This window comes from Amblyomma americanum, chromosome 9 (genome assembly GCF_052857255.1).
Source record: "Amblyomma americanum isolate KBUSLIRL-KWMA chromosome 9, ASM5285725v1, whole genome shotgun sequence".
In the NCBI taxonomy this organism is placed as follows: Eukaryota; Metazoa; Arthropoda; class Arachnida; order Ixodida; family Ixodidae; genus Amblyomma; species Amblyomma americanum.
The window spans coordinates 4,762,794-4,776,202 of record NC_135505.1 but is presented as its reverse complement, the minus strand read 5'-3'; the positions used below and the strand labels follow the sequence as shown (position 1 = coordinate 4,776,202).

Genomic DNA, 13,409 nt, shown 5'->3' with positions numbered 1-13,409 from the left:
CCTCCCGTTATTATTGCTACAAAATTACTTGCAAAATAGATCACCAACTGTCACTATTTCAGATGTCTACTTTGATGTGTTTACGAACTTAGGCGTACCGCAAAGTTCTATTCTGGGTCTTCTCTTATTTTTAATTTATATTAATACCTTACCAAAGTGTCTCCGTTCCCCCATCTGCATATTATATTGCCGCGAATATCTGCAGTGTGTTCGTTTTTCAAATCAGCCGCTACATCACTTTATCCCTTTGTTTGCTACGCAAGACGCGACTAGATTTATCTCGATTGATCGCAGCCAGGCAGAGCTGATTCTACGTTGTTCCGGAATGTTCTAGTAACTTTGCGCTCTTTATCTCAAAAGTTCGCTATCAGCTTTAAATTGAGCACGGCCGAGAGCGGCCGGCATTCTGTTCGTCGACCGCCGAGCACGCTTGTCGCTTCGCCGCCGCCGAGTGATTCAGTCCATTTTGGGTGCAAGTCAGCCCAATAAACAGTTCTTTCAGAAGACCCTTTCGTCAGTCTTCATCGCTGCTTCGACTGCCGTCACCACTACGTGACATCTGGTGGAGGTGCTGGATAGCCTTCCATGTTCCGGACGTCCCCTTCAAGTCGTGAAGCCAGCCCTGAGCGCTTCTCACCCGAGGACGAGCCAGCAGCTCAGCGAGCCAGCCGACGTCTCCAGGGAGAGGAGCCTGAGTTCGGGAAACTGCCGGACCGTACAAGATAGCGAAAAGACGCGGCTACGAGCACCGCGATCTCGCCGAAGATGTCGACACCGATCATACTGCAGCAGCCGCGGGTGCCGCCAACTTTCAATGGATCCCGAGGCGAAGACCGTGAAGAATGGTTGGATCAATTTGAGCGCGTGGCGTCATTCAACAAGTGGGATGATGCGGCAAAAATTGGACACGTGTTCTTCTCATTAGATGGCTCCGCACGCACGTGGTACGAAAACTACGAGTCGTCCCTTACGACATGGGAGCCACTCAAGAGAGAACTATTGAAGGTATTCACCAGAGTCCTGAGGAAAGAAAGAGCCGAACGACTCCTCGAGTCCAGGATCCAGCTTCCGAATGAGCCAGTCCGCGGTTACGTCGAGAAGATGAAGCGCCTATTTCGACGCGCCGACCCCGGGGTGACCGAGGAAAAGAAAGTTCAGTTTTTAATGCGCGGCGTAAAAGCACAACTCTTTGCAAGCCTCGTCCGCGAGCCGCCAAAAACAGTCGAGGAATTCATGCAAGAAGCCTGCACGATTGAGAACACCCTCGACGTCCGAGCTCGGCAGTACAATCGTCCTTCCTCTGCCTGTGCAATCCGTTTAGACACGCCGGCCACCACCAGCGACAGCTTGCGGGAAGTTATCCGCGAAATCGTCCGAGAGGAGCTACGCCGATTACTGCCATCCTCCCCACAGCCACAAGCAGCGACTCTGATGGACGTGGTACGGGAAGAAGTGCAACAGGCACTTGGCACCCCTACGGCCAAAGAACCCCAGGCCATGACCTCCGCCGCTGCAGTAAGGACTGCCCAACCCTAACGACAACACCCACGTCCTCCCCGAGATGAGCCACTTGTTCCACAACGCCGCCTCCCAGCCCCCGCCCACCCAGCCTATGACCGACGCTCAAGCCCCAGGAAATGCGACGCCTGGAGGACTTCCGACAACCGGCCGTTGTGCTTCCATTGCGGTGAGGCCGGCCATATTCTTCGTCACTGCCCGTACCGACGTAACTGTCTTTGAGGATCTGCCATTAACGCCCCACGACCACGCTTCGGGCAACGTCCGCAGGAAATCGACGAGTACCTGCGTCGAGAAGAGTACACGCCGAACCGCTTTACGCGCTCACCATCGCCGTCAACCTCGCGCTTTGCGTCGCCACGCCGCAACTACGCAGCCGCGGTACGAGGAAGGTCTCCCAGCCGCCGTAGGGGAAACTGAAGGCAGCAACCTCTGGAGGTGAGGTTGCTCAAGAGCGAAACGCCGAAGATTCTCCACCGACCACGCCCCATGAAGACGCTTCACCCGCGACGCCGCATGAAGAACCGACACTCGCTGCACCGACGCCGCACACAATGAGAACCCCGACCACGACGCAGGCTGCCTTCAAAACGACGCCGCCACCCAGAAGAGCTTCGACCACACGCCCCACCCGCGGCTCGCATACGCGACGAAGCCGTGACCCGACGCCAAAAGAGCGACGTGCAATGCAAGAGCCAGGACCTCTGACTTAGAAGTGACTGTCGACGGCCGGAAAGTTACAGCTCTAGCCGACACAGGAGCCGATTACTCGGTGATGAATGGAACATTCGCTGCGCAGCTGAGAAAAGTCACAACGTCTTGGGACGGCCCAAAAATTCGCACCGCAGGGGGTCACCTCCTTACGCCATCAGGACGATGCACAGCGCGAGTGACTGTCAAAGGAGATACCTATCCTGTGACCTTTGTTGTGCTACCGCAATGGTCCCGCGAAGTGATCTTGGGTATGGATTTCCTTAATGAACATCAGGCGATCATCAACCTGCGATCCAAGCTGGTCACGCTTTCGACGGACGAAGCCATCGCTTCGATGAAACCTCGGGAAAATCACGTTGCCCTGAGTGTCCTGGAGGAAGAAGTGAGAGTCCCACCCCGTTCAAGCGTTATCCTGACCGTAGGCGCCACGAAAGCCAGTAACGCTGAAGCCATCATCGAGGGCAACATGCAGTTGCTCCTAGACCGAGGAATCAGCATCGCAAGAGGCATCGCATATTTGCGCAATGGCCAGGCCGAAGTACTGCTGACTAACTTCAGCGAAAAATACCGGCACATTAACAAAGGAACGACGATTGCTTTCTACGACGAAATATCTGACGTACGAGACTCCTTCGCCCTCTCCGACCCCTCCGCAGAAGATTCGCCTGACCAAGAGAACTCGCCCACTTTCGACAGCAACCCAGCCCGGCACCGGAACAGACAAGACCAGATCCGCAATCTGCTTCAAAGCTACAGTGAGTGTTTTTTGACATCGCCGAAGGTGCCACAGACGCCAATTGCCAAGCATCGCATTATAACGGATCAACACATCCGAGCTCTCCGTCAATGCCCCTACCGTGTGTCACCGCGAGAACGACAAGCCATCCGGGGCCAAGTCGAAGAAATGCTTCACGACGACGTCATCCAGCCTTCAAACAGCCCATGGGCGGCACCGGTTGTTCTAGTGAGAAAGAAAGACGGCACACTTCGATTCTGTGTAGATTACTGCCGCTTGAACAACATAACAAAGAAGGACGTCTACCCCCTCCCCCGCATCGACGACACACTGGACCGCCTCTGCAACGCCAAATATTTCTCATCGATGGACCTCAAGAGCGGCTACTTACAAATTGATGTCGACGTAAGAGATCGCGAGAAGACAGCATTCATCACTCCGGATGGGCTGTTTGAGTTCAAGGTGATGCCATTTGGTCTCTGTTCCGCACCAGCGACGTTTCAGCGAGTAATGGATACAGTGCTGGCAGGCCTGAAGTGGCAAATTTGTTTGGTATAATTATATGACGTCGTTTTCTTCGCCTCGAACTTTGAAGAGCACCTCAAAAGACTTCGAACAGTACTAGACGCAATCAAGTCGTCTGGCCTAACCTTGAAAGCAGAGAAATGCCACTTCGCCTACGAAGAGCTGCTGTTTCTAGGCCACATCGTTAGCAAGGAAGGAGTACGCCCAGACACGCAGAAGACAGCTGCTATTGAACAGTTTCAACCGCCGGCCGATAAGAAAGCAGTGCGCAGATTTCTCGGACTATGCGCATATTACCGACGATTTGTGAAAAACTTTTCGCGCATCGCCGAGCCCCTGACCGAACTGACGAAGGCAGACGTGCTGTTTAAATGGGAAGCGCCGCAAGCAGAAGCCTTCAATGAACTTCAGCGTCGTTTACAGTCCCCACCGATCCTTTCGCATTTTGATGAAAACGCCGATACTGAAGTTCATACCGTCGCAAGCAGCGTGGGACTAGGCGCCGTCCGCGTTCAAAAAAGTGACAGGCTGGAGAAAGTGATCGCATACGCTAGCCGTTCCCTCTCCAAGGCCGAGGCTAACTATTCGACAACTGAGAAGGAGTGCCTTGCCATCATCTGGGCTACGTCGAAATTCCGCCCCTACCTGTACGGACGACCGTTCAAGGTGGTCAGCGACCACCATGCGCTCTGCTGGCTTTCCAATTTGAAGGACCCCTCTGGCCGACTCGCTCGATGGAGTCTGCGTCTCCAGGAGTTTGACGTCACCGCCGTTTACAAGTCCGGACGCAAGCACTCCGACGCCGATTGCCTCTCACGAGCCCCTGTAGATGCACCGCCGCCGGACTACGATGAGGACGCCTTCCTGGGACCCATCAGCCGCAGTTCTTTTGCTCAGCAGCAACGCTCGGACCCCGAACTAAAAGGCCTCATCGAGTATCTGGAAGGCAAGGTTTCTTCACCCCCCGCTTCATTCAAGTGAGGACTGTCTTCCTTCTGTGTGCAAATGAGGTCCTCGTGAAGAAGAACTTTACAGCGAACAAAACAGCCTACCTCCTTGTTGTACCTACTTGCCTCCGCGAAGAACTTCTACAGGTTTCACACGACGAGCCGACAGCTGGACATCTGGGGTTCACTCGCACCCTCCGCCGCATTCAAGACAAGTATTACTGGCCCCGACTGTCTGCCGATGTCGCACACTATGTGAAAACCTGCCGAGATTGTCAGCGACGAAAGACTCCTCCCCCACGACCATCAGGATTTCTGAGCCCCATTGAACCTCCCTCAAGGCCCTTTCAGCAGATCGGCATGCACTTGCTTGGCCCTTTTTGAATATCAACATCTGGAAATAAGTGGATCATCATAGCGACCGACTACCTGACCCGCTACGCCAAGGCGAAAGCCCTACCGAACGGAACAGAGCAGAAGTCGCCAAATTTTTCGTGGAGTGCATTCTTCTTCGACGCGGCGCCTCCGATGTGCTCATCACGGACAGAGGAACAGCATTCACGGCGGAACTAACGCAAGCCATCCTGCGCTACAGCCAAACCAGCCACCGGAGGACAACTGCATACCATCCGCAGACCAACGGACTGACCGAGCGCCTGAACAAAACCATCGCCGATTTGCTCGCTATGTATGTCGATGCTGAACACAAAATCTGGGATGTCATCCTGCTTTACGTCGTCTTCGCCTACATCACCGCAGTGCAGAAGACCACCCAGATGACGCCTTTTAGGCTCGTCCATGGCAGGGAGGCCACGACCACGCTAGACGCCATGCTGCCCAACGTTACAAAAGAAGAGAATGTCGACGTTGCCGCCTACCTTCAACGCGCAGAAGAAGCTCGAAGGCTTGCCCGATTACGGATCAAAGATCAGCATCGGTCCGATGCCAGACGCTACAACCTACGAAGACGCAATGCGGAATACAAGCCAGGAAACCAAGTCTGGGTGTGGACGCCCATTCGCCGCCGTGGATTGAGTGAAAAGCTTTTGCGCCGCTATTTCGGCCCGTACAAGGTTCTTCGTCGGGTGGGTGAACTGGATTATGAAGTCATCCCTGATGCAATGACTGCATCCCAGCGACACCGCGTACGACCAGAAGTTGTCCATGTAGTCCGTCTGAAGCCGTATTATGCGCGCTAAAGACCGCTGCATTTCCATGCTCTATTTTCCCAAGATCCGTTTTTTCTCCTTACTAGTCGCATTATTTGTTTTAATGCATCGCGTCGATGCTTCGTTGAGAGGGGAGTAATGCCGCGAATATTTGCAGTGTGTTCGTTTTTCAAATCTGCCGCCACATCAATTTATCCCTTTGTTTGCTACGCAAGACGCGACAAGATTTATCTCGATTGATCGCAGCCAGGCAGAGCTGATTCTACGTTGTTCCGGAATGTTCTAGTAACTTTGCGCTCTTTATCTCGAAAGTTCCCTATCAGCTTTAAATTGAGCACGGCCGACAGCGGCCGGCATTCTGTTCGACGACCGCCGAGCAGCCAATAAACAGTTCAGCCCAATAAATAAACAGTCAGCCCAATAAACAGTTCTTTTAGAAGACCCTTTCGTCCGTCTTCATCGCTGCTTCGACTGCCGTCACCACTACGCGACAATATGCTGACGATACCACAATTTATAACTCAGATTCAAGCCTTACTAATCTCGTATCAAAACTTAATTATCACCTGGACAACCTTCTATCTTGGTGCTATCAACACAGTTTCACCATCAATTCTAGCAAAACGAAGTTTGTTGTTTTCAGCTCGCATCAACGCCAGTCACTTTTCATCCTTGTCTCAATTGGTCATCGTCTCATAGAGTCTAGCGATTTCGCCTTATATCTGGGAGTGCAATTGGACAGCAGTCAAAGGTTTCATAAACACATAACCAATATAAAGAAGAAAATGGCATACGGTTTGAGAATCCTTATCAAAGCCCGTCCATACTCTTCTAACGGCACAATAATATCCTTATATTACGCATTTACACACCCACACATCAGTCACTGTACAGCAAAGCTATTACCGGGCCAGTTGGTTTATCATTATGCGAAGTATGCGCTAAAAGCGGCACAAGAAGACAACACACACACAAACGACACAAGCACATCGCGCTTGTGTCATGTGTGTGTTGTCTTCTTGTGCCGCTTTTAGCGCATTCCTTCGCATAAGTTACTGTATAGTATGCTGGGGAACCGCGCATGGTGCTCATCTGAAATCACTGCAGATAATTCAAAATCAAGCCATTCGTATACTTACCTACAATTTTTATTACGCCGATGCAGCATTTACTGTTCAGGATCATAACATCCTCTCCGTATCAAACCTTGTTAGATACTCTCTTGGAATTCTCATATACAAACCTGTCAACAATACAATCCCTCTTCTTCTCATACCACAGTGTTATCTAGCAAACGACAACATAACCCGGTTTGCACTCAACAAAATTATTGTCCTGCCTAAAGTAAGCGACAATTACGGGAATCGGGCAATTCATTTCTCATCAGTTGCTGTCTGGAACACTATACCAATAGTACTAAAAATGCCCATTCAATCTTCATCTCTAAAGCACACTTTAAACGATCAATTCTGTGCTAAGAGCCCTAATTTGATTAATTTGTTTCCTTTCCTTCTTACATGTACTTTGCGCTGCCTCCTAACCTTCGTTAAAGTTCACTATGATATCTAATTCAGCATGTTTCAGTTGTTCTTTGTATTAGCTTTTTAATAGTGTTTATCACCATGTGTCTTCTTTAAGTTGTACCACATATTCAATTTCTCATATTCATCTGATCTGTCGCAGCTGTTAAATGTTTTACACGATGTGTTTGATTAAGAGGTCCAATTACACTCTTTGACTTTATCACCTCCTTCTGTTTGATATACTGTATGTAGGTACGTGTATTTTCAAGAACCTTGCAGGCAAAGCAACCTCTCTAGTGCACGTAACTCGTCAGAATAGCCAAAATTTGTTGGGCGAAAGCTCCGAGGATAACTACGTTTTAGAAATTCTAGAAACAGATATGGATATTACTTTTAGTGGGCTATATGCCTCTCAATAATTCAGAATGTTAACAGTAATAATTAGAAAGTTAGCTATTCGTTATTAGCTATCCAGCCATATAGTTAGCATGCCTTATCTGTAATCTGATGTACTACACTGCTCAAAAACGTGAGCCGAAAAAAGTGTAATTCTGAATCAAAAAGCCTGTTTTTAGAAATTTTGCAATGTCTTAAGTGAAACACTGTCTGCTGTTCTGAAATTGCTATAACATGTGAGTTTGACTGTACATAGAATTCTAAGTCTGAATTTAGCTGGGTTAGCTTTGTTACTGCATTTTCACACAGCCCTGGCTTTCCCAGATTTCCCAGCTCTGGATTTTCCAATAACTGATTTATGCATCAGCCTTTTTATTTAAAACCACAAGTCGTGCTTTAAAACGTTATTTAAATTTGCAGTCTTGATACGAAGACAAAGCAGCGTTGTTTGGCTGTTATTTGAGCCACTGTCTGGTTGACACGTGGCTCAAAGCCAGAATTCTATCAACTGCCGGCGCTTTTTATTAAAATGCTGGAGGAAGCTTACAAAGCCCATGAAATCACGACATCTGCATTTCGCAGCAAATTTCATCAAGCCAGCACAAACTCAGGCTTCCAGTTTCTATATTTCTTTATTGGAAACTGCAACCTGCAGCCAGGCAAGGCATAACAGGCCAAGTTGGGTGCCCCTTCAAGAAAGAGAATTTCTAAACGACAGTGAAAGCAACAAATAGAAACAACACAGAGGAATTAAATTCAGACTTCGTGGGAAAGAGCTCAGAAACATCTCCATGCAGTGCGAACAGTAAAAATAAAGGCAAAGATACGTTCTCTTAACCACATTAAGGACAAAAGTAAGGTATCATACTAAATTAGTTCTGGCACAGGTTCACGTGAAAATGAAAAGAAAGAAACCTCAACAGAAACAGGAAGAGTGTTCCCATTTCTAAGCAAGGAAGAATTCCAAACACCTTGTTGCATCATACAAGAGCCAAAGAGAAAAATAAAGCAAAGGGAGAGTGCATCTCTGTGTATTTACACTACACTTTCCCTTTGCACTCGTTGTTCAGATAATATGCACTCGCTATTGTAGTTTCATCCAAAGCACATGCCACTATTGCTAGGGTGGGGGGGGGGGGGGGGCAAGTTTTCATTATTTGCAGCATTGCATAGGATGCAGCAGCACAACTTTTTAAGCAAGAAAAATGGCTCGCTCAAGCATTACTTCCTTACAAGCATGGTGTATTATATTTTCCCTTCTAAGCTAGGAAGAAACTCGGTAAATTATGCACAATCACACAATATTTCGGCAATGCTGTTTCAAATTAAAGGCAGTTGCTAATGAAAGACATGTTCACGTATATTTTCCGTGGTGCCGTTACTCCACGTTCTTTCAGTTAGCTAAGCCATTCTTTTAATTCATGTAACCAAAACAGCAAGCAGTAAAGAACAAACACCGCTGTTGTCGGCTAGATGGGAAAAGCCTAACAGGCATCTGATGCGGAATAACGAAGTGCTTCTTAAAATTCGCAACCAAACATCAATTGTTGACAGCAGGTACACAATTTCTCATCACAAAGACACTGTTTAACAAATATGAACCACCACAGAAGTTGAGGTATGCTTTTGACAGGCAAGAAAGCGGAGCATTCATTTCTAAGACAGGTAGCACGCACTACAGGAAGAAAAATGAATGGTTGTGCAGCTACTCTCTTACCTGCTTTGACATGCTTCTGCTCAGTGCTGCATCGCGTGTCCCGTTTCACTGCGCCGAAACCAGCTACAAATCCAACACATGCCTTCCTATAACAGGCTATTGCTATGTACTGCGCGGTCAGATCATCGCACCAACCCTTGGCCAGTCCTCGCATTGAAAAATGCCACTCAGATCACATGGAAGACGCAACCTCAGTTTCAACACAGTCGACTAGAAAGTGAATGGCATTTGATATCGAAGATGAAGTCAAGGGATGATGTGCGAGCACCTAGTCACTCTTCAAAGGGTTCATGATATCAAGAAGCTGTCGCACTGTATGCAAAGTGTACCGTGCCAGAAACTTCACATTCTGATGCAAGGTATTAGAAGCTTTCCAATTAAACACACCAAGCTCTTGTTATATGTTAAAATACCAAACATCTCAGCCCACTGTGCGTCTCTAGAGCTTTTAAGCCAGACATGTGTAATGTTTTCGTTCAACTTTAAAATTTGCCAACTCAAAGAACAACTAGACTGACAATCTTTTTTATAACATTGAAAATGTTAACCAAAGATCAAGTTGAAACTAAAAATATTATTCAGTAACAATAGCTTGGTCAAAAAAAGGAAGGAAGAAAAAAGGAAATTACTTCAAAATAAAGGCCACGGTCCTCCCCAACGCTGCTACTAACAACTAAGCATATGTCATTTTTGAGCAAGCCGTGGCACCAAGAATTTCTGAGTCACACTACATATAACACTGTGTACAGTGAGATCCTCTCCAGTGCCAGTTGAATGATTTTAATTATCCATTTCATTAAAAAATTGGAATATTCCTTTCCATCCTCCATATTAAACTAGACATGCAGTTTGAAATGTGTTTCTCTTCATGACACTAACACTGGTTACTAATTCATTTATATGGCGCTAACTTTCTCTCTCTTGTCATATCCATACAAAAAGCAAAGATCTGAGGGGCAGCCTATGAAGCATTCTCAGTCAAAATGTGTTGGCTGGTGACAGATGGTACTGTGACGGGCGCCACGGTTATCCGGCACCCATTAGTTCATCTTCATACTGTTTCCGGAAGCAGTCTCCGACTGGGAAGAAGTCCCAGCAGCGTTTCTGATACAATTCCCACACGTACGTTTCCTGTGAACACAGGGAAAGAGACACATTAAGGATCATATCAGATGAGGCAATCAACACACAGACGAAATGCAAAACAGCGCTTCCCTGAAGCAAGGGGTGGTACCGAATGTGCACATTTGATAAAACTGATTTTCAGGAAAATACTGAAAGGCGCTTCAGATATTTAAAGACATGTTAATCTCTCATTAAAGTAAACAAATATGGTAAAACCTCCTTGATGCATTCTCGGTCCCCACAATTTCCCTCAGATGCCCAAAACCAACGGCATTAAAAATGTCCTAGAGGATTAAAGTTTCATTTCCTTAGCACAAGAGCAAATGATCTTAATCCAGAAAGGAAAACAGTAACGCCGAAAAACACACACACAGCAGAAGATCGACGTAGGACAAGCGCTTGTCCTACGTCGTTCTTCTACTGTGTGTGTGTCTTTCGGCGCTACTGTTTTCCTTTCTGAATCAAAATGAACCATCTAGCCCAAATAGAAGTTCTTCCAAATGAACTTCCATATATGTATATATATATCCTTTCTCAGGACTGAAGTTCCAGCGATCTTTCTCCTCTCCTTAAGGAGTTCACATTGCCACACATGTTCGACACATGGAAAAACAACAAGCAAACAGATGCTGGAAAAAAATATGGGCACAAAAGAAAAAAAATACTTGAAAAGGGAGGAAGAGAGAAAAAAACAGGGAAGAAAACGCGCGGTCCCCCGCCGCCCAATGAGCAGCCCCGGGGAGCCAGCCCAGGAAAAAAAGAAAAACGAGGAGCGGGAGGGGATAATGGCCACCCCTCAAGGAAAAAGAGCGGTGGGGAGTAAGTGGACAGAAACAGATGGTGGCGGAATCGCGCAACAGATAAAAATTAGAAATGCATGCACTCGCGCGCATCGCTTCATCCTACATCCCACCCCTATCTTCCCAGTTCGACCACCTTGCCTAGCGGGGTGCAATTGAAGAACCCTCGCTTAATTTCTCCCGCCTTTCACATTTACCGCCCACACCAAACTTAAACAAACTCGGATGTTTTGCCGCCTTTTTTCTTTTTCTTTGGTGTGCGTCTGCGTGTTTTCGTGCACGTGTGTCTAGTTAAGCTCACTGCGCGGCTGATTCGAACTTGGCTCTTGGTGCCGAAGAAGATCCAGATGGCAGAAGTCTCCTGCCCTGTCCACATTTTATTCTGTTTATTTGTCTACTCTTTTTGGCCCGGGCACGCGGGTGCACGCATCTCTAATTTTTAACTGTTGGGCGATTCTGCCACCCTCTGTTTCTGTGAACCTCTCTCTACACAACTCTGTTGTTGCTTTGAGGGGTGGCTATTCCCCCTCCCGCTCCTGATTTTTCTTTTTTTTCCCGGGCCTGCTCCCCGCGGCTGCTCGGTGGGCGGCGGTGGACAGCGCGTTTTTATTTTTCCCAGTTTTTTTTTTTCGTTTCTCTCTTTTCTAGTATGTTATTCTTTTGTGCCCATCTTCTTTCCAGCATCTCTTCGCTTGTTGTTTTGTTCATGCGTCGGACATGTGTGCCAATACCAACTCCTTAAGAAGGGGAGGAAGTTCGCTGTAACTTCAGTCTTGAGAAAGGTCAGGCTCTGTCCGAAACGTTGGCTCAATTTAGATCTCTGTCTAAATGAAGTGTTTCTCAACTTTATATATATATATATATATATATATATATATATATATATATATATATATATATATATATATATATATATATATATATATATATATATTGTAAGACTGGACACGGGCTTTACAATCTTCAGAGGCTGGCGCTCAACGAAGAAGACGACGAGAAGCGCCGAACACTCCGAAGCTCGAGCGCCGAACGCTCGGTCGCTCGTGCGTGCTCTGGACGGAACGCGGTCTCTGTTCTGTGCCTGGACGGTTCGGCTGGTTGTTCGTGACGCTGTGCTTATTACTGTGGTGTGCTGTGGTGTGCTGTGTGTGCTGTATCAGTAGTGTGCTGTGTTCTTATTACAAGTGGTGGAGGTGCCAACGATCCCTCGCCCTGGAGCTTCGCACCCGCGCATTGACTACCACCTCTGCAATGTCTGAGACCGCCACCCAAACCGCTTCACCGCTTCCGTCGGCTGTCTTCTGTTCCGGCGCCGCGCGGCAGCGTGACCCGACCATCTTCAGCGGCACAGATGATACGGATGTGGAGGATTGGTTGGCCTCCTATGAACGCGTAAGCGCATACAACAAGTGGGACGATAGCGTCAAGCTCACCAACGTTATCTTTTATCTGAGCGACGTAGCCAATCTCTGGTTTCGAAACCACGAGGCTGACATCTCAAGCTGGGCAGCTCTAAAAACCACTCTGACAGAAGTCTTTGGCCGTCCCGCCGTGCGAAAGCTTCGCGCCGAGCAACGCTTGCGAAGTCGGGCCCAGCAAACCGGTGAAAACTTCACCAGTTATATAGAAGATGTCGTCGAACTCTGCAAGCGTGTCAACCCTTTTATGAGCGAGGCCGACAAGATCAGACACATTATGAAAGGCATTGAGGATGATGCCTTCCAGATGCTCGTTGCCAAAGATCCCCAGACTGTCTCCGGTGTCAACGGCTACTGCCAAAGCTTCGATGAGCTGCGCAAACAACGCCTTTCTACCCGGCGTGCAGGCTTACAGGAGGCCCAATTTGCAGCTTGGCTCTGCCAGGGGACGGGGCTCTGGACCAACAGTCGCTCCTCCAGAGCATCCAGCAGTTTGTACGTGAGGAAGTCGCACGCCAGCTATCTTTGTCTACCTGCCCGCCTACGCCTGCGCCGTCGCTCACTCCCAACCTACAGCGTGTTATTGAGGAGCAGGTCGCTGAAGTCCTGCCACCTCCTTCTCAGCCACCCCTGATCGCGGCTCCTCTTACGTACGCCGATGCCGTGGTGCGGTCGCGGCCCTCACCTGCTGCCCCTGTCTACAGGCCACCTGCCCGGCAGTTAGAACCCCAGCGACCTGCAACCTCACCTTACCGTCCGGTTGCCCGCCCTCGATCACAACCGCAGCCACTCAACCCCTGGCGCACACAAGACAACCGCCC

General features: G+C 48.4%; 1 protein-coding gene across 1 annotated transcript in view; it reads right to left on the bottom strand.

The window, feature by feature from the left end:
• Nucleotides 1-8,124: 8,124 nt before the first annotated feature.
• RyR (Ryanodine receptor) overlaps nucleotides 8,125-13,409 on the bottom strand; it is a 1,185,515-nt gene continuing 1,180,230 nt past the window's right edge. Inside the window, 1 exon segment of the mRNA XM_077638630.1 lies at nucleotides 8,125-10,376. Coding sequence (XP_077494756.1) covers nucleotides 10,272-10,376 — 105 coding nt within the window. The 3' untranslated portion in view covers nucleotides 8,125-10,271.